A 26,102-nucleotide genomic window follows, 5' to 3' on the forward strand; every position below is an offset into this window, starting at 1 on the left:
GGTAAAGAGAGGGACGATAAGGGAAATCAGGACATACGATGAGCTCGACGGCATTTCCAAAGGTGGCATTGAGCAGCCCGCCGAGCGTCTCTCCCAGGGTGGAAGCCAGCTCCTCTGTCGCAAAGCTGAGGAGAGAGGCCAGGGGCATGATCGCAATGAAATTGAGCACGAAGGTGGCCGTGGCAGACCATTTCAGGAAGCCTGAGAGCAGGCCGAGGGGCACGAAGACGAGCAGGATGTTGATATAGTTGCTGGCGAGAGTGGCATAGGTCAAGTGGCCGGCCTCGCAGGGGATCCAGACCCAGAACCGGTCGTCGCGGCGAGACCAGCGCTGGCTGCCGCCGCCATGACGGCCGCTGTCTCCGTTGAGCAGGCCAGTCCGCTCGTTGGAGTGGCCGTTGGTGAAGCCAGCATCGGCGTCGTTGGGCATTGCGCCTGAGGAGCTGCGGTAGGTCGAGAAGGACGACCCGACCCGATGGAACTGCGCTTTTATAGTGGTTGGAGCTAGCTTTGGGGTCAGCCTCAGTCGAGCCTCAATATATATAGAGCACAGCGGACCAAGCGATGGAAGAGACAGCGATGGTCAAGACGACGAGGCAGAAGAGCAGGACGATGAATCAAGAGGTGAAAGAAGCGGGAGAAGCGGAAGAGTGGGAGGGAGAAAAAAAGGGACGGAGCAAAGGGCGAAACGTACCCATCCCGTCCCAAGGCAAAAAAGCAGAGCAAAAAGACGTCAGACGGAGCCTTAGTTCGACAGGAGACGCTGATGAATAATCGAGACAAGCAACGAGCCAGCAAGTGGAATTGCGGTTGAACCAAGGGTCGGAGGGCCAGCGGGTCGCCGGTATCAACCCTGGAGCGGAGAGGTGCTGGCGATGGCCTGGCGACGGTGCTGGCTGCTGCTGGTGATGATGGAGGTGGTCAAGACGTCGCTAACTGACTGGCTCGCTATCCCCCAGTAGTTCCTCTTGGACGGCCCGACTGTGATCTCGATCGTGGCAGTGCAACTTGGCAGGCTAGTAGAGGACGTGGGTACAGCGCAGGAGGAACTATTTGCATATAGGAGGAACGAGGAGAGCGTGGGAGTCTCTTTAAGTAGGAGAGAAACGGCCAACAGAGAGCAGGCAGCTTGGGACAGTGAACTGCAGTCAGTTAATATCAACCAGCTGTGGCGCTGCTGGCGACCCGCAGCGGCAGAGAAGAGACAGCGACAGACGGAGACGGAGACAGCGCAAGAAAGAGGAAGACCAGCGAAAGCCCGCAGAGAGACCTGTCGCATGCTTGGTCGAACGGGACAGACCTGGGCAGGCAGCTTTGCTAGCTTCATTCGACCCCAGGAGACCCAGGACATGGACAAGGACCTGGGACATGGCCCGCCACAGTTTGGCAACACTACGGAGTACTGCTACAGAGGGTATGGAGTGTCGAGTGCCCGCCCCTTTGCTTTTTCTCTGCTCTGTATCTGATACGAGCTCTGATGATCCTGGCTGGCTGTGACTGGCCAGCTGCGAAGCGATCGTAGCAGAGCAGCGATGAGCAGCGTGGCAGGTAAAGAAAGAAGCAAGCAGGAAGAGCCCAGCTCGAGCCCAGCAGGAGCCCTGATGCATGCGAGTGGCGACACGTTCGGTTTCTTCAGCCACAAAGATGCGCATGGACAGGCTTCGTTAGTCGAGCATTAAAGCTGGTGCGCTAGCTGGTTTACATGCATGGCGACGGGGTAGACGGGAAGTGTGGAAGCCCACTCTGGTAATGATGATATCATAGCTATGGAGCTGGCTCTACATACTTAAGTTAAGCACCCAGGGGTAGCTGTCGAGCTCTGGTGAGTTACCAGGAAAGCTAGTTAGCTATATCACAACAGACATTCACCCATAGAACTCACTCCCGTTGTCTGGGTTCTCATGCTTCGTTTCCCAAAAACTCTTCGATCATCTCGTCCACACACTCGGTCGCCTCCTCCTCACTCTCACTGTCCTCGGCCATCTCAGCTTGGGGGTCAATGCTGACCAGCACGTTCACGGCCTCCTCCTCCGTGTCATCCGTGGGCCTGGAGTGCGCCATGATTTTCGTTCTGAAGGTCTGCGAGACACCAAACTCATGAAACTGCTCGACAATGCCTCCCAACACCGTGTCCCTGATATAGGGGCCACTGTGCACTCTCCCCTCGTCCGTCCAGGCGTCCTCTAAGCCCGATTCGTTGAGCATGGCACCATATTCCGCGTCTCGGCGTGCCTGAAGCAGCATCGCACATAGGTAGTGGAAAAACAAAAACTTGCCGTTGGGGCGCACCACATCTTGAAAGGGTATACTTCTATTATGAAGTTCACTATAGCGCATTCCGCAGTCCATGATCTCGTTCCAGAGGCCCTTCCGGTCAACTATCACGAGTTTCCAGGTCCATGGATCATTGTTGTCGTTCCACCTATGGTTGGTGGGTGCTAACGTGACTCGATACTGATTGAACTGCTCAGCCAGATTTGGTGGCAGCAGGAGGCCATTAGCAACAGTGTATAGTTGTCCCCTTGCTTCTGGCCCAAAAATGAAGGTCATCCACTGCTGACCCAGCGAGTGCGGGAAGATTTCCACCGCTCTCAGGTCGGTGGGCGGGACCTGTCTATCCCTTATTGTACACCAGCACCAGCTTGTCCATCGTCCCATGACCGTGGCTTTACCGTAGGCCACCCTGATATCCGTCACAAACGACCGGCGTGGACATTTTGGTTCATCCCTGGTGTTTACTACCCGCTCAATGAAAAGTCTTTGTGCGATGGGGCTGATGTCCGGTTTTAGAGCCGGTGACATCTCTTTCCTCGCGCTATGTGTTAGTTGTCTCTTATCGATGATCTGAAGCAGCGCATCTAGACGCTCCTTATGATAAACGAATGCGCTGTCGCTCTGTCTATAGGCATGCTGGCCCCCCTGAGGGTAGTGATGGAGGGTTAGTAATCTTTCTCTTAGGTTCCATGCCTGTTCAGTCAGTTCTGCTGATTTTTCGAGCACATCCCTCAGCGTCTTCCAGTACTTGTCAGAGCCATACTCGGCCTGTCTGCGTGCTGCTCGTACTGCTTCCAAAGACGCTCTTCCGCTCAACACGAGATCTTTCTCATCCGTGAGATTCTGAGTACGCTCTGCGTCCATGCCTTTTATATAGAAGACCGCCAATGTATATGAAGAATGTCGATGTTGATATAGATGTAGGTGTTGATATAAGTAGATGTTGTAGATGTTGATGCAGGTAAATCATTTCCTAATTAGGCAATAATGGAGATGCATGGAAGTGGAGTCCGAGAAGAAGGAAGGATGGTTGGTCAAGTAACATTTTATATTGATACTTTGAAAAATTTTCATTGGTCCAATATTATGTAAGGTAACGCGTCATCCAGTCACTGTCGTCATAATTTCAGGCACAGACCAATGAGCATGGAATATTTACAGTAAGCAACCTTAATTTCCCCACAATCCAATAGAATCGCCGCGACCTCGAGACGCCAAAGTCGCTGACGTCGTTGATCCTGATAGAAGAATCATACTCGCGAAGTACATACGGAGTATTTGCAAAGCATCTCGTTTGAAAAGTACACCCACCAGGCAAGGGGCAAGTTAGTCGACGCGGCCTCTTTCGGCAAGCCATTTTTGCCATTTCGGAGCAGCTCGACGACGCCATGACTTTCCATACATGACCGCGGGGATCGCGGCGGCCATGGACGCCAGCACGCAGAACCCATAAAACACAAACGCATATCCAAACCCCATCGTATCGACAACTTGCTGCACCGTGAAGGAGAGTGGGAAGTTGATCACAGATGAACATATCGAGAGAACCACTACTAACTCCCCAGATATTCCCGGGAAACACTCCATGGCATATGCAGTGGCTACAGAGCAGGCAGATACCTGGTGCGCAATCATTCAGCCCAGGCCTATTGCAATGGCGATCCAATGCATGCCAAAATGCGCTCCCCATCCATAAAGCATGTAGCCGACAGCAGCGTAGACGAAGGAAACGCATAACGTCCACAGACGCATTTCCGTCTCCTTGATACCGTGGTTGTGGCGTGCAAGGCGCATGACGATAAAGTCACTGGACATACCTGTTGCCCACCCAGCAATATTACCCGCCAGAGCGGCCAGGTAGATAAGGCCCGTGGAGGTGGTGGACCAGTTATACGGTGGTTCGGAGGTGATGCGGGAAATGGTGCCGAACGAGACTATGCCTGCCGTGCAGCCAAAGGCAAATATGACGCCTGCAATGATGATGTTGGGGAAGAGGAAGAGCATGAACGGGCGCCTGAAGTACTGCCAGTACGTTGTTTTGTCTTGTGGGAAGTGGACCCATGGCTTCAGGCGTTGGCGGTAAGTCCGTTTGGGGAAATGGTAGGACGCTTCTGAGGTGCTATCGACCTCGTGCAGGGATGCTTTCGTGTCAATATGCTTCTTGTGGGAGGTGCCTGGGTCATTTTGGTCCTGTTCGAACAAAAAACGTGGGAAGAGCGTCTCTTCAAAGGTGGTGAATAGCAAGATCAGGACGACAGCGAAGATCATGGAACAGATCCATTGGGTCCATCTCCACCCTGGTCCGTCTGAGATGATACCTCCGGTGATGGGCCCTGGTTAACCTTTGTCAGTCAGTCATCAGACTGATTGTCCACGGAGGGTGAAAGAAACAATACCCAGAATAGAGCCGAGCTGCTGGCCAAAGAGATAAAAGGATAAAGTCCTCCCTCTTTGATGGGCAAAGAACATGTCGAAAACACTCAGTTGGATGACTGCCTGGTATGCAGCAACTCCAAACCCGTTGATGGCCAGGTTGGTCATCCACTGAGCCGTTCCGTGAACATAGCCCAGCCAGGCAGCAGTCAACATGCAGATGGTTGTCGTGATTAGAAAGACAGGGCGACGGCCAAGTTTCATCCCAATTGGCACCCAGAAGATATTGACCAGTCCAAGAAGCAGGTAGTTTAGTGCTGAACCGCCGTTCATATTTTCAAGGGATATCTCAGCTTCTCGCGAGACGGTTGTCCATGCTGCTCCGAGCATGTTCTCTCCATATGAGAATGTGCATGCATATAGACCTATTAATATGACGTTGATACGAAGTTCGATGTATAAGGGGTGTTGAGCAATGCAACATACAGAGCAGAAACAGTTGCCATGATTTCTTTGACATCGGCCACATTAACGGATCACTGCCTTCGGTCGTTGGTTTGGGAATCAAGATGATCTCATCCTGAGCATGGCCATTCAGTTGTTCCCCATCGACTGTGTTATTTACTTTAGATTAATGCGACTAGTGACCATACATGCATAGAGGACTTGCCGTTAAAAAGCCGCTCGGTCCCAGGAACATCTAAATCGTTATCGTAGGCCATCATCGGTATCTTACATCAATATAATCTTCAAGTAACTAACAACTACTTATCGCCAGCGGAGTTCTGCCAAACTGCTACCGCAGAATATTTATCTGACACTCCATCTTCCCTGGATAATAAAATCCAATTACCCCCACGCCCTTCCCCGCAATCGCAGGGATTTCTATCCAGGTGCATAGAGCCTGGTCATCAAACTCGTTGGATACGGTTATGCCAGCAATGAACTAGCTATACCATAAATATCTATAAGACACATCTGTACTGCACTTTAGAGGCATATGATTGATTAATAATTTCAATCTGCAATGTCTCAACTAGCAAAAGACTCCCATATCGTCATTATCGGTGCTGGAACCTGGGGTATCAGCACCGCCCTCCATCTTGTCCGCAGAGGCTACACAAATATCAAAGTCTTAGATAAATACCCAGTTCCATCTCCTATATCTGCTGGAAATGATGTGAACAAATTCCTTGAACTTGACTCCTCCCCTGTTGGAGACTATGTCTCGAAGACTATCGCACAGGCAACGGTGAGCGGATGGAAAAATGATCCAGTCTTCCAGCCTTATTACCATGACACCGGAGCTATTATCGCAGCTACTTCGGAGGCTGCAAGAGAAGACATTTCCTCCGGCGGTGGAATGACATCTGCAAATGGCTGGATACCACGCTCTACGGGACAGGAGTTCCGTGAAACGATGCCCCAGGGTGTATTGACGGGGGACTTTCCTGGGTGGAAGGGTTGGTGGAAGAAGGATGGGGCTGGGTGGGTGGCTGCGCGCAAGAGCATGGAGAGTGCCGCTAGGGAGGCTGCTAGACTGGGAGTTACGTTCATTTCTGGGCCTGCTGGTGATGCAAGAGAGCTTGTCTATGCAGATGGTAAAGCTGTCAGGGGAGTGCGTACGGAAGATGGTCGTGTCCACCTGGGAGCAAAGACGATTCTGTGTGCCGGAGCCGCCGCTGAGAATCTCCTCGATATGAAGCACCAGTTGAGGCCTACTGCTTGGACCCTGGCACATATCAAAATGACGCCCGAGGAGGCCCAACTCTACAAAGATTTACCTGTTCTCTTCAATGTTGAACGAGGATTCTTCATGGAGCCTGATGAAGATAAACATGAGCTAAAGATATGTGACGAGCATCCTGGATACTGCAACTGGGTCACGGAAGCAGGAAAACTCAAGAGCAGGCCATTTGCGAGGCAGCAGATTCCACTGGAGTCTGAGCAGCGAGTGCGTCAGTTCTTGAAGGAAACGATGCCACATTTAGCCAGCAGACCGCTGAGTTTTGCACGGATATGCTGGTGTATGTTTCTCTTACTTTACTGTTTGCCTTACTACAGTTAAATTATTAACTACTCTCCTAGGTGCCGATACCCCGGATCGTAAATTCCTCATCAGCACTCATCCTGAGCATCGAGATTTGGTGCTGGGCGTGGGTGGTTCTGGCCATGGATTTGCACATATCCCGTCCATTGGCTCCTTCATCGTAGATGTCATCGAGTCAAAGTTAGACCCCAGACTGGCGAAGGCTTTCCGGTGGAGACCCGAGACTGCAGTAGGACGGGACTGGGGCGCATTGCAGGGCCGGTATGGGCCAAAGGGGAGCAATCGCGTGATGAACTTCCAGGATATTAGTGAGGATGAGTGGACAACCATTGGGTTGGACCAGGTGAGGTTATAGGTAAGTGTCATCAGTGATTATGATAGGCTTTCTTTGTTTTGAGAGACTCTAAAATACCAAGAAGTTCAGTGGTTTTTCATACGTAGTCTATTAACGCAATTTCATTCATACTAACGCCGTTTTGGTTCGTTATGATAGGGAATATAGGAACCTGCTCAAGGAAGAAAGTGGGCTAGCCAGGTATATAGGTGTGATATGATAGCAACTGGGAAAAGAAGAAACAGAAAAGAACACCCCTAGTAGCAAAAAAGAGCAGAAAGAACAGGAAAACGGGATAATCAAGCATCAGTCGAACCCTGGGGTCCAAAGAATATTACAACAAGAATAATATTATTTGTTAAATCGAATGAAGGACAATACGAAGAGAGCCCTGACGCATTCGTTTAATCGACTTTTCCGTTACTTGGACCAGACCCAACGGAGCTAAAGAGCCCTTTCTCCTTTCCATCTAGGTGGAAGAAACCCATGGAAGAGCCTCCGAGTTTTCCGGTCACGGTTCTTGTTCGGCGGATTTGACGCTTAGCCCACAGAGAAGCGATGGCAATGGTGACAATGCACAATGCAAGAGTGATGAAAGGATGTGAGCTGACAAAGGTACGAGTAGTGAAAAAGATGTGCTCAAAGAAGCCAACAGTGGACTTGGACTTGAGCTTCGGAGAAGAAGCGGCAATGTGAGTGAGTGTTTCGAGGATAGAAGTACGGCTGGGCATGATATCAACACCGTTTGGAGACGAGTCCCAGTAGCGACGGTTCTATTAGGTTTAAGGTTAGTAATGGCATATCGTAGGTCAATTCATGTAATCTTGGCTGTCTAGTACTCACCGATTCGTCGTGGATAATAATTCTGTCTCCGTTCTTCACATCGACGCCAAAGGTAGTTTTGACCCATCGGTCCCAGAAAATTCCATCAACCCAAGCGAACCCGACCTGTTTCTTATCATCCTCACGGATTGTGATGCGCATGCTCTTGGCAGCTCGCAGGGCGCGCTGGTCATTACGATCATCGGCTTCTTCAATCCGGAGGTCTTTAGCATCTCGTAGTTCCTGACGCTCTAGCTGGAATAGCTTGGTCTGTTTTTCCATCCATTCCAATGCTGCGTTCTTGAGCTCACGTTTGTTTTGGACGAAGTCTTCGTTATGCTGTCTGTTGAGGATTCCGAGAACAACATATTTACCATCCATGACATCGCGGGCATTGGTAGCTGTCAATTCTGGCACGATAGGGAGCCAAACACTCTGCATCCAAGACAGAACAGCGCGGAAGTCTCTCATATCTCTTGGGGCCAAAGCGGTATAATATTTGGCGGTTCCATCCCTGGCCACGAGGAGACGGGGCCATGTAGAGATTCTGAATCGCTCAGCAAGCTCCTTGCTATCAGTCTTCACTAGTCGGGCACGTCCTACTAAGCTGAGGGTGAGTCTATCAAGAGCAGCAAAGTCTTCAGAAGTTGTGGCATGGTCGAAGAAATAGAGGAAGATGACCTCCTCAGTTTCCTCCATCTTCTTGAAAGCTTCTGCGTCGACGTATTGGACACCGAGGCCCACTACATCGGTTGCCTTGTTGGCGTAATTAACCAGGTCACCCAGCCCGCGTAGGCCTTCATATTGGACTTTCTCACCTCCACGGAAGAAATGCATTGTCGGGTATGAGGAAATTCGTGCTTCTTTGCATAGACGTCGTTCCGCTTCACAATTAACCTCGCCAACGTTTAGCTTCCCATTCATGTCCTTAGCCATTTGCTGCCACACAGGAGCAAGTGCCTGGCAGTGGCTACACCAAGGGGCATAGAACTTGATAAACCATGGATCTTGAGTGGTAGTGACAAGTTTCAGGAATGATTCTGCAGTCAAAGAAACAGATGATCCTGAGAGATTATACTTCTTCTCCTTGACTTCCTTCTTGGGGGCAGGGACTTGAACAGGACTCTTATCGCCCTTTCGATTCTTGGAGTCCTTAGGATCTTTGGAGGTCTTGGTGTCTTTTGAGCCCTTCGAATCATCTGATCCCTTTGAAGGGACCTTGCTATTGCCCTTAGTTGGCTTTTCGGGTTCAGAGTTCCCATCTGCCTTGTCTTTATCCGGTAGGATCATCTGTCCCTCCTTATCGCCCGGCTTGGGGAGGTTTACCCCTCCAGGAGGTCTAGAACCTGGTTTGATCATTTCTAGTTTTTCTTCAATGAAACTGCTAAGTTCCTGCATCCCTTTATTTTCCTTCGAGAATGTGTCGAATGGTTTTCCTTTGTGGTAGAGAACAAATCTCGGGTAACCGACGATACCAAGCTCCTTACATTTATCGGCGTATGCGGCACAGTTCAAGGATGCGAAGTGAAATCCATAGTAACCATGGAATGAGTTCAATGAATTTTCGTTATCGGCTGCTTTCTTCGCGGTAGTTGATAATAATGGGTTGGAGGTCTGGGGCCAGGGGTTAGTTCCATGCAAGAGGGAGAGGAGATAAGGCGAGAAGGAACACCAACATAATAAAATTCATATAGCGTTTGCCAGATTGGCGCAACAGCTTTGCAGTGCCCGCAATCGGGATGATAATGCTTTACAAACCTATCAACGAGGAAAGGAACTGGTTAGCTGGCACAGTCTGGCGAGAGTGTAGGTTTGCTTTAGAGCGAAACGCACCAGTAATCCTCTTTTATGCTTTCCTCAAAATCTGGTCCCCGAAGTTCCTTCATAGGGGGCACGGTGACTCCATTGAAAATAGTTGACATAGGATCGGGGCCTAGGGGTTTCTCGGCCTCATCTCTCCTTCCTACCGTCTGCTCACTTGGTAGACCGTAAACGGGGGATATGGATGCCGCAAGAAGGGACAGGAAGAATAGTGAGCGTCTCATTGTGATGAATTAATAGGGCCACACAGGCCAATACCGGCGATATCTTCCAAATTTGACTTGAAAGGCACAAGGCCTGGGTAGGAGATCTCGAGGCTCTAACACACGATTCGTTTCTTTTGCGGTAGAAGAGGTTAGACGGCGAGGTTGAAATCTGCCCCCGGGGCACTTGATATTTGCAAGCTGGAAAGGGTCGTCGTTATGTTTCGTGCCCGCTGAGCTGCCTTGTTCTCCTGGACATCCACGGCGTTTTGTGGGCGAAGAATCTGCGCTGTTGACTCTCGTCCGCGTCAACGTCAGCTTGTCTCTTGTTCTTCTTTTCTTCCCCTGATGATTTCCCTAGCCTGCGTCGAGAGGGGATGACATAAGCGGTTTCCGGCAGGCTAGTTCTTCCGCTTCCGACGTGCCGGAGTTGGCAAGTCCACGCGGGCGAAACGACTTGCGTAGAAAGGTCAGCGACGACGGCGAAAGGACGCTTCTATCTATTGCATCGCTCGACGCAGCAATTGAATCACGGCGCTTGCAGGAATCGCTCTTTTAGCACATCATGAGGGCGACTCTACGACTTTTGGCTAATGTCAAGCCAGCAAGATATCTGGAACCGTTCACGCCGACCGGTCTTACTGGCCTTTCAACCCACCCTAGTCCTCGACCAACACTCATCTACCTCTATACCACAACTCTCCAGAAACTAAAGGCGATCCCGGAATCATCTGTATATCGCAAATCCACAGAGGCCCTTACAAAGCACCGATTGGATGTTGTACAGTCTACGAAGCCACCGGGGTTCGACGCCTGGCTGCAACGAGTAAGAGCCCTTGTTGCTGAGAACCCAGACAAATACAAGGCTGCTCTACGGGAGGATGGTACATACGCTGCATTCCAGCTTGAAGAGGAGAATATTGCGAAGGAAGACGAGCTTTGGGGCGGAGATACCTCTAAAGTGCAGCAGGAGGGAGCATACCTTAGCGAAGAGGAGATGGAGGAGCGTATAAAGGAATCAGAAGCAGAAGCTGCCCGCCAGACGACTCCCACTATCCATTGGGAGGCAGAGCCAGCTCTGGAGGCTGCACAGTACGTTTAGTCCTACCTACCTAGGTCTTACACTGATGCTAACGAAATTCACATTAGGATTTCCGAGATTGAAAACAAGATTGGTGGTGGATTGATAGAGGAAGTGATCCAGGTTGCCGAGGGAGAACTCAGGCTTGTTGATGAGATGGTCAAGAGCAAAGTGTAAGTTCTCAAACTGTGTCACATATGTCCACTTACATTTGCTGACCTTTACCATAGCTGGGAGGAACTCGTGGAAAAGCCCAAGCCTGGCCAGTGGACTTACTTTGAAAGAACTGAATCCAGCTCATGATAATTTATAGATGCTGCGATTCCACGGTACCACAATTGAGGAGGCTCATGTTGTTTTTAATAACCTAGACTCTAGGATTTATTTGTGCGCCGTGATATTTTCCTTGCTTGTATACTATACCAACTGTGATATTGTGACGCTTGTTTGCGCACATATTAAAACAATACAATAGACGCCTTCCCATCCAGTCTCCAACAGTATCTTCATACTATGTATATATTGTCTAGCGATATGAAATTTGCCGCTGGTAATATTTGTAGCTGCTCTACTTTTCTTGAAATACAACGTATATTTGACTCCGCATAGAACTGGGAAATCCAAGGGAATAGACATAGGATGCCCCTTGGGTAAAATAGTTAACATATATCAACTGGAAAAGTATCTTTTCTTGCGCGGAGTTTGAATATTTTGATAAAATAGCCAGAAGTTCTTGGGGCAAAGCGCCTGTCGACGCTAGCCCGATTAGGACAGCTGGTGGAAACACTGCCGTTTAATATTAGACACGCCTCTCGATAGCGATTATGTGGACAAGTTGCTTCACTGGCCAGATGAACGCGAGCCACCAATTGATCACTTCTTGTCTGCGCTGAATATAGGGGAATACCGGGTTCTCTTAACGGTCTTTTTCTTGTATTAATTTGTTATTCGTTAAGAGCTACCAGTCTAGCGGCCCTGAGCCGCCATCCCCCCCGTTACCCACCAACATGCGGTTCGACGTCAAAGTAATACTCTCTCTCTCTTCATTATTATGCCACTTCGCTTGAGGGATCAAGGTCCTTGCTGACATCAGTTAATAGCGACAACTCTTTGCTCGCTCTGAGCGAGTCAAGGGGATTGACTTCCACCCCACAGAGCCATGGGTAAGCCTGCATATAAACCTATAGAGTGGGATGGCTTGTTTCTAACTAATGATTGCTATAGATTCTGACGACATTATATAGCGGTATGCTGTTGCATTGCACTGGTATAGTAGTAATACGCCCCAGTTGCTGATATTCTATGTTTAGGCCATGTCTACATCTGGTCTTATGAGACCCAGGTAAGCGTCCCTCTGATTTCACCACAACCATCTCACGCAGGCTGCTAATACCTGATTATTGCATTAGTCAATTATCAAAACATTCGAGCTTACTGATGTCCCTGTAAGGGCTGGTCGGTTCATTGCGCGAAAGAACTGGATTGTCTGCGGCTCAGATGACTTCCAACTGCGAGTATACAATTACAATACCTCGGAGAAGATCATTTCCTTTGAAGCTCACCCAGACTACATTCGATCGATCGCCGTTCATCCAACCCACCCGTTTGTGTTGACCGCTTCAGATGATATGACAATCAAATTGTGGGATTGGGACAAATCATGGAAGTGTGTGCAGGTATTCGAAGGCCATAGCCATTATGTTATGGGTCTTGCCATCAATCCCAAGCACACCAACACGTTTGCTTCAGCGTGTCTCGATAGAACCGTCAAGATATGGAGCTTGGGCTCACCTAACCCCAACTATACCCTTGAAGCGCACGAGACCAAGGGTGTAAACCACGTCGAGTATTATCCACAGGCCGATAAGCCGTATCTTCTCACAACTTCCGATGACAAGACTGTGAAAATCTGGGATTACACCACAAAGGCATTGATTGCTACCTTGGAAGGACACACTAGCAACGTATCTTTCGCTTGTTATCATCCAGAGCTTCCGATCATTATATCTGGTTCTGAAGATGGAACTATCAAGCTCTGGCACGCAAACACTTATAGGCTAGAACAATCTCTCAGTTATGGTCTGGAAAGAGCCTGGTGTGTTAGCTACCAACGGGGTAAGCAGGGGATTGCCATGGGATTTGACGATGGAGCTGTGGTGGTTAAGATGGGTAGAGAAGAGCCTGCCGTATCTATGGATGGATCTGGTAAAATTGTCTGGGCTAGGCACAATGAAGTCGTCTCTACTGTCATCAAGGGCGGTGATGCAACTCTCAAAGATGGTGCACCTCTCTCCCTGCCAACTAAGGATCTCGGCTCCTGTGAAATATACCCTCAGACACTGGCCCATTCCCCCAATGGAAGATTTGTCTCCGTTTGCGGAGATGGCGAATATATTATCTACACTGCTCTTGCCTGGAGAAACAAGGCATTTGGGCAGGCGTTGGATTTTGCTTGGGGATCTAAGGACAACAGCAACGACTACGCCATCCGAGAATCGTCAACCAGCGTTAAGGTATTCCGAAACTTCAAGGAGAAGAGTGGCGGGCTTGATGTTGGTTTTCACGCTGAGGGTCTAAGTTCCGGCGTCCTCCTCGGCGTCAAGGGTCAAGGTGGCATTGGCATGTTTGACTGGGAAACTGGTAATCTCGTTCGCAGGATAGAAGTCGAGCCTAGAGCTGTCAGTCGCCTTCAAATAAAACCCTCCGTTTATTATTTCACACTACTAACAATGTCTTTAGGTGTACTGGTCCGAATCAGGAGAACTGGTTACCCTTGCATGTGAAGATACCTTTTACGTCCTTCGTTTTTCAAGAGAAGATTACATTGCGGGACTCAATGCAGGACAGGCTGATGAAGACGGCGTTGAGGCTGCCTTTGAGGTGGTAACGGATGTTAATGAAACCGTTCGCACTGGTGAATGGGTTGGGGACTGTTTCATTTACACAAACTCGACAAACCGATTGAACTACCTTGTCGGTGATCAAACCTACACGATTTCACACTTCGATCAACCAATGTACCTCCTTGGATATCTCCCCCGGGATGGGCGAATTTATCTTACCGATAAAGAACTCACAACAGTCTCCTTTGCGCTATCTCTTTCTGTTGTCGAGTATCAAACCCTTGTCTTGCGAGGTGACATGGACTCTGCTACGGAATTGTTGGAGGATATTCCAAAAGATCAGATGAACAAAATTGCCCGATTCTTGGAAGGTCAGGGCTATAGAGACTTTGCGCTCGACGTTGCTACCGACCAGGAACACCGCTTCGACCTTGCTCTCGGGCTCGGGAAGCTTGACATTGCACTGGAAATCGCTAAAGTAACAGATGTTGAGCACAGATGGAAGACCGTCGGCGACGCAGCTCTAGCAGCATGGAATCTTTCTCTAGCGGAGGAATGTTACTCTAACGCCAAAGATCTTGGATCCCTACTTTTGCTGCACTCGTCAAGTCGAAACAGTGCCGGCCTTCAGAAACTGGCCGAGCAAGCAAAGCAGGCTGGCTCGCACAATATTGCATTCACTGCTCTGTGGCAGCTGTCTGACGTGGATGCATGCATTGACCTCCTCGTCCAAACCAACCGTTTTGCGGAGTCTGTCTTCTTTGCCCAGACTTACAAGCCTAGCCGCACTCCAGAGCTGACTGTCCAGTGGAAACAGAGCCTTGAGAAAAATGGCAAAACCAAAGTGGCCCGTATCATAGGTGTGCCACCAGGTGTTGAAAATGCTGATGATGACCTTTTCCCTGAGTGGGATAATTATCTCAAACTCGAGGCTGAGGGTGGTATAAAAACCGCAAATTTGATCGATATTGATGCCAATGGCGATGAGGAGGAGGCAGCCACAGAGGAAACTGCAGAAGAACCTGTAAATGGTGCTTCTGAGTGATCTTTACGCATTTTAGTTTGTTCTACACCTTGAAGTGTTGGACGAATGCAGTGGCAGAAAATGTAGTTTGAATTTTAGATTATGAGAACAATTACAATGAATGAACAACTCTTACGTTTAATAGCTTCATTTGCATGATATTGACTGTTATGATAAGGATATTGAAATTATTTCCATTTCTACATTCCCCCGATAAAATATCCTACATTCATGACGAAATTATTACAATCAAGTTAGAATTGAACCTTGGAAGTAGTGGGTGTTACGTATATACGTAGAGACTTGTTGGCCGGTTTATGGATCTTGTATTGTTTGGGGCAGCTAATAAGAGACACGAAAAAGCATCCTTCCCCTGTTCGCCAGAGCTAACTATCAAAGTGCAGTTCATCAAGGAGAAAGAAAGGTAACGGTAATGGGCTGGGAAGCAATGAAAGAACCGGATTGGGTATCACTCCGCAATTCACGCAGAGTATGGTCTTATATGCTGGACCATCCGTCCTCACAAAAGTCAAGTCAAAGCGCAAAGAATTGCTAGTAAAAACAAGCGAAAAAGAAAGAAAATGGTCAAGCCATTCACACGAATGAGTTTCTGACCATCGTGGACACCCATGAAAAGAAGGAGAGAGAGAGAGAGATGGAAGAAAAGAAAGAATCAGAGGTAAGACAGGGGAACCATTTCTCCAAGGTCTGTGAGACAGGAGGATAAGGGAGGAGGGGCAATGGAGAGGAAAAGACGGAAAACAGCGCAATATAATATATAGAAACAAACTCGAAAAAGCTCCGTCCGCCCACCGATGATGTTGCAATAAAAGACAAACCAGCTAATGAAAGAAGAGAAACGGTATGAGGATTTGAAGAGTTGAAAGCACGAGTGCGATGTGACCGTTGCAATCTTTGCCCCTTGTATGGAGAAATTTATCCTCTTGAGAAGGGAAACCCGTAGTGTTAATTCATGTGTGGGGGAGGTGGAAAGGTCATTGAAATGAGAGGAAACGAAAGCTCTGTAAAATGTAGGAGGTTGGAGGAAGACGCGAGGGTTCTATGCAGGTATCGTAATAGCTGCAGAAGGTAGAATTGGAGAATAGGCTGAGATTCTTTATTCGGGGATACTGCCGAAAGCAGGGTCTCTGACGCTGCCACCTCCATCATTGAGGCCTGCAACTGGGCGATTGTAAGACCATCCTTCAAATGGCTTTTGCATGGTCCTAGAAAGTCCGGAGCCTTCTTCATAGGAGTCTACAGGGACTTCTGAGGTAAACTCAACATCAAAATTTGCAGTGTCACGGGCATCCGCCTGGAACCAGTTAGTAAATGAAGAGGTAGGACATTAACAAAATTATGGTCAACACATACCACATTAGGCCGGAAGCTAGGCTCGTATTTACGCTGCAACAGTTTGCGCCAGTCGATATTAGCGAAGAAGTGATGGCCTTTGATTTCCCCAGCACCGTTGGCTCCCAGACGACGGTGAGGATCTCGGTCAAGAAGACGAGATAGAAGGTCTCTCGCAGCTCCTGGAACAATCTCTGGGCCCGGGAAGGTAAGAGGGTCATGCAAGATTTTCCGATACATTTCATTTGTATCCTCATCGTAGAATGGAGGAAGGCCTGTTAACATCTCGTAAAGAAGGACTCCCAAAGTCCACCAGTCAACGGCCTTCGTATATCCATGGCCAAGGAGAAGCTCTGGAGCAAGATATTCAGGAGTTCCACAGAAAGCTAGAAGGGAGAGATTCCCGTTAACAAATGCAAAAGGAGGCAAACAAAAAGGTTCGGGTTTATGGTACATACTGTTTGTGCGATCTTCATCTTTCATGCCAAGTTTGCAAAGGCCGAAGTCACACAGCGCAATGTGACCGGAATAATCCAACAGGATATTTTCGGGTTTTAGATCTCTGTAGATCACTTTAAATCCGTGCAAGCATTCTAGAGCGCAAAGGAGTTCAGCTGTGTAGAACCGAGCTCTATTGATATCGAACCGTTGTTCACGCTGAAGATGATGGAAAAGTTCACCACCATTCACAAATGCCAGAACTAGGTATAGTTTTTCGGGCGATTGGAAAGAGAACTTTAGCGGGACAATGAACGGATTGCTAATCTGTGATAACACAGATCTTTCGGCCAAGGTATGTTCCACTTCGGAGCGAGAGATGATGTGGGCCTTTCGAATGGTCTTCATAGCATATATCCGTCCAGTGTCACGTTTCCTAGGGGATAATATTAATTAGTATATACTGAGATACTGCAATGGTATGTAACATCACTTCCGTGTCTGCTCCGTGTTGACTTACATGACTTGCATAACTTTGCCGAAGCTGCCTTTCCCCACAACTTTCAGGAGTTCGAAGTCAGCCATCGTCAGACTACGCTGACGGTTTTCCACGAATGAAACGCCAATTTTTATGCTTCCGGTGCCAAACTGCAGGTCAATCCACTCCGACCCAAGCTGGCCAAGTTGCTTCTCTTTTTGGGCAAAAGCTGCTGCAGCCTTTTCGCGCTCCTTTTTGCTGGCTTTCGGGTCTTCGACAAATCGGCGGGGCTCCTCAAAACGAGGGTTGATTTTGCAGGCCCCGAGGAAGATATCATCGCTGCGCCCACTTCCAGGGCGTGCGGCAGGGTTTCGGATATAGACTTGGACATTTAAATCGGTGACCCGAGAAACATCGAATTTGAAAGAAGTATTGTCACCGGCCCACAGTGGATTTTCTGGGGTGCCTGAAACAGAATCAACGAAAACCTGGAGTTTATCAAAGTCCAGGAGGGCGTACGGCAAATGTTTTGTAGAGTATCTTCCATGGTTTGTCGGAGCCGCGTTGATTCCGCCACTTGTAGATTGTGGCCTTATGGGATGGGCAAAGGAGTTCGGGATGTGTGATGCATGAGAAGAGGAGCTTGGCCTCATCGAAGCAGAGTATGAGCCACTCGAGCTTTGATAATGGGAATTGAAAACTTGTTCATAATGAGGAGATAGAGAGAACCCCTTTCCTTCATGGAGTGTCACAATCAGGATACCGGGCTTCAACGAGTCTGTAGGTGGGTTGGCGGTTGCCTCGGAAGCAGCTATATGGATACAGGCAGGTATTAGTATATACTAGTAAACACCCAGGCAGCCCTGGGAACTTCGGAGGGTGCTGAATCTCACCTATGGAACTTGTGGAGGAAGATGCCGTCGGAGTCTTGCTGAGAGGAGCTCCCTCGTCAGCGGAAGGTTCTGCCTTAGGAGAAGAAGCCGTAGAGGACCGGCTGAAAGTGTTTGCAAGGGGCGCCAGATGCGTTTCCTTAAGTTCTATATAGGTAACATATCTCTGTTAGCCTCTGTGAACCATGTAGCAAAGGTATCTCCATACACCAGACTGAGAGGACTACTATACTTTTAGTTAATTTCCACGACATCTTGAAGACATGTAACCCTGGTGATTGACAGAGCTGTCTATCTAAAGAGGCCCGGACCTCCTCTAAAGGGGCGTCAATAAATACCCTAGGGTGTCAGGAACAGGAGGAGCGAGCCTAATAACAGGAGGCGGCGGGTGTGGGGGGGTTATCAGTTGGTAAAAAGAGTATCTTTCGCTATAACATCCATAAGAGAAGAAGAAAAGGAAAGTTGGTAAAAGAACAAAAAAAAGGAACGACAGGCTTCCTGTCCACCAGTTTAAATACCTGCAGGTGAACAGGACAGAAAGTTGTGTGTTCTAGTCTTGTCCGTCTCTCCCTGCTCCCTTCACTCTGGCTTATCTTCACTGCGCAGCATCTTCACCTTTTTTTGGAAGCGCGGGCCAGAGTGATGACTCAGCAAACCACTGTACCGGAACAACCTTAATGCGTTTTAGAGTTGGTCAAAGCCACGATCATCACGTGGAAGGTGGGCTAGCGATATCGGGTCTAGCGCCGTGTAGTGGCTCGTCATTGCCAGCTTCAACCTCAGAGGAGGTTGTGACCGGCCAAACACCTGCTGGCTGTCTGCTAGATTGCTTGTTCGAGAGCTCATGCGCGCTTATATTTGGCTCTGAAGATTCCTCTATGATATATTCTACACCAGTTTCCTTTGTCAAGCGAAACCGCAATCGGCGAGACCTCCCAGCGAACTCTTAAAACCCAATTTGCCCCGGGGCGCGTCTGGACCATTTCACGGCGAATGACAAGCTGAAGACTGCCGGCTTACAGACAATCACTTGGTTTTGCTCCTTTCAAATCGATTATAGCGGGAGCTTGTCACCATATTTGCCTCAACAGATGATGTGCAGACAAATACAGGTATGGGCGTCATAAGGAAGAAGACCGCGGCGCGCGGCACAGACGGAGGGACAAAATACCACTGCGATGTCTGCTCTATAGACATCACATCTACGGTTAGTACGCCTTAATCCGACCTAAATCTGGAGCTTAAATAGAACTAACATTGGCTATCTAAAGGTTCGGATATCATGTGCTCATAGCGCATGTCCTGAATATGATATGTGTGTTCCTTGCTTTGCGCGTGGAGCAGCCACAAAATCCCACGATCCCCGAACCCACCCATACTCTGTCGTTGAGCAGAATTCTGTTCCGATATATGATCCGGACTGGGGTGCCGATGAGGAACTCCTACTGTTAGAAGGAGCAGAAATATATGGTCTTGGATCATGGGCTGACATTGCAGACCATATCGGAGGATACCGCACAAAAGACGAGGTCAGAGATCATTACATCAAGACCTATCTTGAAGGATCTAATTTCCCGCTTCCTGACTTGGCCGATCCACATGATAAGTCATTGCAAGAACAAATACCTAAGGAGGAATTCCAAGCACGGAAGAAACGACGTATTCAAGCACGCAAAGAGGCTGCTAAAGCTGCACCTCCCGCAACACCAAAGCAAAAACCAACTGCTTCGGTGCCAGCCTGCCATGAAGTTCAGGGCTATATGCCAGGTCGACTTGAATTCGAGACCGAATTTGCCAATGATGCGGAAGAGGCCGTACAGCACATGCAATTCGAACCTGGGAATGGTCTCAATGCGAATGGTGAGATGGATCCTGAAATGGAGCTTAAGATGACTGTTAAGGATATCTATAATTCTCGGTTAACGGCGAGAACCGAACGAAAGAAGATTGTATTTGAACATAATTTGCTGGACTATCGAAAGAATGCTGCTCAAGAAAAGAAGCGAACGAAAGAGGAACGAGACCTTCTAAACAAGGCTAAGCCGTTTGCCCGAATGATGAACCACGAGGACTTTGAAGAATTCACCAGAGGCTTGGAATACGAACATAATCTTAGGCTTGCTATTGCTCAGCTCCAAGAATGGAGGACAATGGGAATTGGGGATCTTAAGAGTGGCGAGAAGTATGAACAGGAGAAATTACAGAGAGCCCAACGTTCTGTACCCCAAGGTTCCTTTGACCGTTTCAGCACTGCCAGACCGAAGGCTCCGGCAGGGTCAGAGGGGCCATCTGCTGCTTCCCAATTAACATTACCAGAACTCCCGCTTCGACTGCAACGGCCCGGGTCTTCCAAGGCCAACCCTTCGGAGCCACCCCTAAACGATTTTGACAAGGCATTTGCAAACCCAAGCTTAGCCGGTACACCTGCACCCCAACCAGTGAAGACTAAATATACAGTTCCGCTCATCACCGGGCTGGTTCCCTGGAAGTTTGAAAATGACAACTCACCAGACCTGCACTTGTTGACAAAGGATGAAGCCGAGCTTTGCAACATCTTACATCTAAACCCGAAGCCCTACCTGGCTATTAAGGAACATCTGCTTAAGGAAGCAATGAAACAAGGCGGGAATTTAAAGAAAAAGGACGTCAAATCAATGTGCAAGGTAGGGCTTACTTCGTTCACCTTGGTGTTTATCTAACAGCCGTTTTCATACCAAGTGCTTCACTTGCTGACCTTGCATTCTCTCTACCTAGATTGACGCCCAAAAATCAAGCCGTATCTACGATTTTATGGTCCACAGTGGGTGGATTTCAAAGGCGTAAACGCCTTCTGTTGATGACTTTTCACGACATTTTAGCTGCTCCTGCTTGCATTGTTACCCACCTTTTGGAAATCAATTTATTCCCCATAGCTCGGCTTTGTTTGCTCTTTTGAATTATTTCCTTGTTTGTAAATGTACCGGCCGTCAAGGCTAAATATTTCCGCGTTTCAAATGAGTCGTGGGTACTTCTGGTCGAGAAGTGCGTAAATATGAGCAATACTTTCTACCCAATTTTGGTATTAAGTAGAATGCTACTACTGTGTGACTTCGGAAGGTAATAATCTCCTCATCTCACTCTTCGCCTCCTCCTCTGTACCATCTTCGGGAAACTCATGTCGGATCGATCTGGAGAAGGTTTGATATGCGCGTTCCTGATGACTAATCACACTAGTAGTTACTGGCAGGAAGCTGGCAGTAAGGTTTGCTCCAAGCGGCCTATTTGAACCTCAAATTTCGGCCATCGACAGCCAGAAAGCTACAAATCCCTAGAGATCGACATCTAGAGATCGACACACATATGTATTCCTTTCCTAATTTCACCCTATGAAAGATTTCAGGCAAGAGAGGGGAGAGTGCCCAAATATAATGCAGTTAAACTGGGCCATTGATTGACAGTTATCTTCTTCATCTGGTCCGAGTCAGAATTATGCGAAACGTCTTACGAGGCACTGCATGTCTAGGAAACAGTCAAAATTGCAAGATGAGGGGACCATACAATCCTACCCACAAGGCACTGACATGATGACACTTATTAACCCAATTGGACCTGAAAACACTTGTATTATCTTACGCTAACGTAGTGATAGATGCATTGACCTGCCTGGCTGAGAAACGCTGACGCGAGCGGACGATAGAGGGATAAATCATGACAGAAAGGAGTAAAGCATAACCAAGTGTGACACGCACGTCTTTTATTCGGTACCGATGTTATGACATGTTCACTCTAGGAAGCCCAAGTTCTGTTTATGCCTGATCGAACCACTGCCAACCCTCGCTACAGATACAAGCATTAAGCTGTATATGATTCCCACTTTAATTCTATATTTGGTTATAGAGATAATACTTGTTCAAGCTATTGCGCCTGATTATAGACGAAAGGAGATTCCTCTTTCGTTGAATCTATGGTCTCAGTGCGGGAGCTATTTTGTGTTGAGGATATGCTTCTCGACTTTGAATAAGCATATGACTCTATGAGTGATATCTGTGACTCAAATCTGCACTTGGAACGTCTTAGTGCAATCCAAATGTCAAGCCCCGGTAAGCTGAGCTCAAAATACCATACAAATGACGAAGCTCGCACATGAAAGCTTTATTCAACCCGAATATCTCGCACGATGATGTGGCGGAGTACGTATTCAGGTTGAGCAAGCACAGGACATGGTAATGGCACTTTACTGTCCATATTTGAATATACCGTCGTACCTGCTCGTTGCCCCTCACGACTTCATTAACAACAATTACGTATTATCAATTTTCCGCCTAGGGTTATATGTCCAAACAAATACATTCTTCTGGCATGTACCACGTTGAGTGAGTTGTTGCCTAATAGATACTTGGGTGGTCACACTGGTCTCCAAAAAGGAATAATCTCTAACCTCTAAAAATGTTGAGAGAGCTCATTTGAGTATCTCCCAAAAACCATGGTCTCAGATGTCCAGGTACGAGTTATGTTCTTTCGGCTAACAACACCTTCCTTACATTGTTAACACGAGTTCTTCTCTACCCATTATGTTTCACTGCCGAAGATACGTAGTATCTTGGGCGAGATATACCCGGAAGGACTGTATTGAAGGTGAGAATGTACACAGTCGGTGCAACGTTTCTCATGAACAATGTTTGAATCCCGCCTATAACATCACCCTATGTTTGGAAACTAGTTCTCTGTTAATTGTTGCATTTTATACCCCGCCTGATACACCATCTATGATTTCGGTGATATCATAGAGACAAATATGTCTATTTAAACGGGCCTCAAAGATCTCGGAATGTGAGGTGAATGGCTGTTGAAGCAGCCGACTCAAGTTCGAGGTCCGGAACCAGAGTAAACATAGCTACTTCAAAAGCTTCCTCACTCTTATCAGGTATGCACTTTCCTAATGAGTTCGCATCATTAAGGAGTCTGTGCTAATAAGTAAACTCAGAAGGCGCTTCGTTCTCATTATCAAGATGCGTTTTCAGACTTTATTTTTTCTGTCCTTTATTGGGCTTGCTGCATCTGCAGCTATTGGTGCGTTTTCCGGTCAAAAATAGGCAATTCTCCATTTTTCAGTATATTCACACATTCGTGTAGATATTCGAAGGGTTGGGGATGAAACCCATATGAAGCATCGTCGCACGCCACAGTTAGGTCTAGACGGCCTTCTTGGTAGCCTTGGGGGTTTGGGTGGTGCTCTTGGTAGCGGCCAGCAAGCAGGAGCCGGAAATGGTGCTGCTGCAGGTGCGGGAGCTCTCCAGGAAATGGACAAAGATGAAAATCCAAGTCCGACAGCTATGGCAAATGAAACAGGGGCAGCTTCTCAGGAAACTGGTGCTTCTAATTCTACGGCAACTGCCACAGGTGAAAACCAGGCGGAGAGCCCAGCACCAACTACTGAGAGTTCGCCCATGCCAAACTCACCTGAGGCAAGTCAATCTGCCCAGGGGGCCATGCCTTCGATGTCACCCAGCGGAAATCGTGATGATGGGACCCAGTCAATGACTCAAGAGCAGCCACAAACCATGGGAGGCAAGCCAAAGCAGACTATGGGAGACCAGCCAAAGCAGACCATGGGAGATCAGCCAAAGCTGACTATGGGAGACCAACCAAAGCAAACTATGAGTGGTGACCAAAATAAACCGCAAACAATGGGTGGTCAATCAACACAACACGAGAGTATGGTCAAACAGTCGAAGCAATCAGAATCCAATGGCACCGAGACAACAACTATGCCTGAATCTGAGGGTGAAAGTGCACCAATGCCAACTACTAGTGCTGAGCCTGTTGCCAATGGATCTCGCCCTCAGGCATCTGATATGTCAGGGCGCCGTCCTCGTCCTTCAGCCCCTCAGACAGGGAAGATGCCGGCGAAGCAGTCTATGACTCCAGTCGCCACTGCCACTCCTACTGCCACTGCTTCCGCTGTGAAGCCAACAGCTACCTCCCCTGCCCCTTCGGTAATGGACCTAATTGCGGATGACGACCAGGAGAAGCAGATAGAAGGTACGGCAAAGGCACCATTGAAAAATTCCACAAAATCACCTCCTTCGGCCTCTGCCGCTAGTGAACAGCCCTCATCTGCATCTTCCTCACCACCTTCTCAAGCTGATACCCAAGCAAAACCATCATCATCATCACCATCATCATCATCATCAGAGGTGAATTCATTTTTTAACGGCCTGTGATAATGAAGACTAATGGCATGGCTATTATGCCGTGGCTTTAGGGTCAATGGAGAAGCAAATGAGGGCCACAGAGTGGTGGTATGAGATGATGTCAGGCCTAGCCCCACGGTTTTATCGTTTATAAGAAGCACTACCGTTTAATGCCCGTGCTGTCTTCAAGGTAAGTAGACAAAATTGATGTTCTACGGGTGCTTTAGTGGGAGTGGAAGAGATCTTGAACCACCTCCAGGTGGTATATGAAGAGGCGAATAGCTGTCCTGTCGTTCCTTGTTGATTCCTTATATCTGGATGATTTCATATTTTATTTGAACTATGTATGCACCAATACCTCCTGTCGTTAATTAAATCTGATGAATTTTCTATGTAGCGCAACAGCAGACCCTACTTATCTAAAGAAGAAGCCTATCTAATCGGGTATTTCTTTACTTGTGGTATTTTGGCGCGGTAATGGTATATCCTTCCGTTGGATTGGATAATTTCAGGCTTGCATCTATAGAAAGATAGAGGCAATGGACGAATAGAAAATAAAGAGTCAAGTATCTAGGATTTTCATTGAAGTAATTGAAGTATTAAATACTTTTTCTAAATAGCTATGGAGAACCAAAAGATGTCCGTCCTGTATTAGTCCTGGGCACTCAACAGTAAACCAAGTGGCAGGGTGGAAAAGACGCAGCTTTGCTAAAAACTGTTATGGGTTTAATCTTCCACTAGACCTTTAAAACGAAGTATACATCTTGACCACAGAAAGGCACAAGATGTTGGCAAAGTTGTGGTTTAGGTAACGAGTTGAACGCCGTGTTAAAGCTCAGCCGTAGATAGCATGAGAAACAAGGTAATCAACGTAGCAGTGGCAATAATAGCCAGCAGTTCATATCGTCTTCTAACGAAGTTGTCATCATTAAAAGTGCGGCCGTAAGCGAAGGTATTCAACATGCCACGAGAGTCAAGCTGTGCTATGAATTTGAGCTACTTATTCGACTGTTAGTCATAATAATAAACATCACGCTTCAACTGCCGTCTAAGTCGTTGACAGGGCAATCTTCTTGCAATAATGAGTTGTTGCTTCCCACTTCCTTTGGTGGTTTGGAGAGAGAAAGTCGAAGTTGAAATTTTTCCTTTTAATGGAGGTTCCGCGGTCAGGTGATGGGGAGCATCCCGGTATTCGCTTTTACTTTAATCCGAAGGATTCACGTGACTCGTTTGCCTTGACGAACCTTACATTTTCGTGCAGCATTTTGCATTTCTTCTTTCCCTTTTCTCCTCCTTTTCTTCTTCACACTTTTATGAAATTCTTATATTTCATATGAACGCACATAATCAACCTCCACTTCTCCTTTCCATAGGATGGCCAGGTCAGAATGCGTACTAGATGAATATAATGAATGGCACATCATGGCATCAACACTCAACTTAGAGATGAGTCTTTGGGCCGCCTGCGGTTATGACATCTACATCGCTAATTGTATTGAGCAACATATCTCCATTGAAGCTTCTCTGTGTTGTACTCGACTAGAGTCATCATGTTAGCTTAGACGTTATAGGAATATTGATAGCAATGCATGATTATTGTTCCCATTAACTGGAGAAACAAAATAAACTGACTGATCAACATGTGTGGTTGAACCGGCCGATATGACAAAGTGAAAGAAAAAGGTAGAGTTCATCATATTATTGCTTATTGCATATCATATACATACATAAACAGTATAGGCATTGAATAAGTCGCATATAGGCTTGATATATGGGTATTATGCAAAGAGATTTCATGACGACATCAATCATACCATGCAACAATCGCAAGCCAGCGGGGACAAATTGAGGAATAGTTGGGAATCTCACTAGGAATCTCACAGCTGATGCCACTTAACTAGCATAGTCAGCTCAAGCTAGGAAGAGAGAGCGATGCTGCGGTGAC

General features: G+C 47.7%; 11 protein-coding genes across 11 annotated transcripts; 5 read left to right on the forward strand and 6 right to left on the reverse strand.

The window, feature by feature from the left end:
- Nucleotides 1-37: 37 nt before the first annotated feature.
- Nucleotides 38-430, reverse strand: TRV_07361 (uncharacterized protein; the record flags this gene model as incomplete). The annotated part of the gene is made up of 1 exon (XM_003018555.1): nt 38-430. A coding segment is annotated over one exon (393 nt), but the record flags the coding sequence as incomplete, so codon positions are not given.
- A 1,469-nt stretch (nt 431-1,899) lies between these two features.
- On the reverse strand, nt 1,900-3,138 carry TRV_07362 (uncharacterized protein; the record flags this gene model as incomplete). Its single annotated transcript, XM_003018556.1, has 1 exon — nt 1,900-3,138. One exon carries the CDS (start codon nt 3,136-3,138, stop codon nt 1,900-1,902), a length of 1,239 nt encoding a protein of 412 aa, XP_003018602.1.
- Nucleotides 3,139-3,909: 771 nt separating this feature from the next.
- TRV_07363 (MFS transporter, putative) lies at nt 3,910-4,542 on the reverse strand (the record flags this gene model as incomplete). Its single annotated transcript, XM_003018557.1, has 1 exon — nt 3,910-4,542. The coding sequence occupies one exon, from the start codon at nt 4,540-4,542 to the stop codon at nt 3,910-3,912; it is 633 nt and encodes a 210-aa protein (XP_003018603.1).
- Nucleotides 4,543-4,632: 90 nt separating this feature from the next.
- On the reverse strand, nt 4,633-5,037 carry TRV_07364 (uncharacterized protein; the record flags this gene model as incomplete). The annotated part of the gene is made up of 1 exon (XM_003018558.1): nt 4,633-5,037. One exon carries the CDS (start codon nt 5,035-5,037, stop codon nt 4,633-4,635), a length of 405 nt encoding a protein of 134 aa, XP_003018604.1.
- Nucleotides 5,038-5,674: 637 nt separating this feature from the next.
- Nucleotides 5,675-7,380, forward strand: TRV_07365 (fructosyl amino acid oxidase, putative; the record flags this gene model as incomplete). Its single annotated transcript, XM_003018559.1, has 4 exons — nt 5,675-6,674; nt 6,712-7,040; nt 7,200-7,232; nt 7,255-7,380. 4 exons carry the CDS (start codon nt 5,675-5,677, stop codon nt 7,378-7,380), a joined length of 1,488 nt encoding a protein of 495 aa, XP_003018605.1.
- Nucleotides 7,381-7,435: 55 nt separating this feature from the next.
- Nucleotides 7,436-9,251, reverse strand: TRV_07366 (uncharacterized protein; the record flags this gene model as incomplete). The annotated part of the gene is made up of 2 exons (XM_003018560.1): nt 7,436-7,804; nt 7,875-9,251. 2 exons carry the CDS (start codon nt 9,249-9,251, stop codon nt 7,436-7,438), a joined length of 1,746 nt encoding a protein of 581 aa, XP_003018606.1.
- Nucleotides 9,252-10,442: 1,191 nt separating this feature from the next.
- Nucleotides 10,443-11,261, forward strand: TRV_07367 (uncharacterized protein; the record flags this gene model as incomplete). The annotated part of the gene is made up of 3 exons (XM_003018561.1): nt 10,443-10,969; nt 10,994-11,131; nt 11,189-11,261. 3 exons carry the CDS (start codon nt 10,443-10,445, stop codon nt 11,259-11,261), a joined length of 738 nt encoding a protein of 245 aa, XP_003018607.1.
- Nucleotides 11,262-12,117: 856 nt separating this feature from the next.
- Nucleotides 12,118-14,846, forward strand: TRV_07368 (uncharacterized protein; the record flags this gene model as incomplete). The annotated part of the gene is made up of 4 exons (XM_003018562.1): nt 12,118-12,121; nt 12,269-12,300; nt 12,368-13,598; nt 13,717-14,846. 4 exons carry the CDS (start codon nt 12,118-12,120, stop codon nt 14,844-14,846), a joined length of 2,397 nt encoding a protein of 798 aa, XP_003018608.1.
- A 1,096-nt stretch (nt 14,847-15,942) lies between these two features.
- On the reverse strand, nt 15,943-18,238 carry TRV_07369 (uncharacterized protein; the record flags this gene model as incomplete). The annotated part of the gene is made up of 5 exons (XM_003018563.1): nt 15,943-16,140; nt 16,200-17,052; nt 17,137-17,905; nt 17,988-18,131; nt 18,217-18,238. The coding sequence occupies 5 exons, from the start codon at nt 18,236-18,238 to the stop codon at nt 15,943-15,945; spliced, it is 1,986 nt and encodes a 661-aa protein (XP_003018609.1).
- A 1,059-nt stretch (nt 18,239-19,297) lies between these two features.
- On the forward strand, nt 19,298-20,683 carry TRV_07370 (uncharacterized protein; the record flags this gene model as incomplete). Its single annotated transcript, XM_003018564.1, has 1 exon — nt 19,298-20,683. One exon carries the CDS (start codon nt 19,298-19,300, stop codon nt 20,681-20,683), a length of 1,386 nt encoding a protein of 461 aa, XP_003018610.1.
- Nucleotides 20,684-22,972: 2,289 nt separating this feature from the next.
- On the forward strand, nt 22,973-24,187 carry TRV_07371 (uncharacterized protein; the record flags this gene model as incomplete). The annotated part of the gene is made up of 2 exons (XM_003018565.1): nt 22,973-23,033; nt 23,160-24,187. The coding sequence occupies 2 exons, from the start codon at nt 22,973-22,975 to the stop codon at nt 24,185-24,187; spliced, it is 1,089 nt and encodes a 362-aa protein (XP_003018611.1).
- Between the last annotated feature and the right edge of the window lie 1,915 nt (nt 24,188-26,102).

This window comes from Trichophyton verrucosum (assembly GCF_000151505.1).
Source record: "Trichophyton verrucosum HKI 0517 chromosome Unknown contig01000_1.f1.exp, whole genome shotgun sequence".
Lineage (NCBI taxonomy): Eukaryota > Fungi > Ascomycota > Eurotiomycetes > Onygenales > Arthrodermataceae > Trichophyton > Trichophyton verrucosum.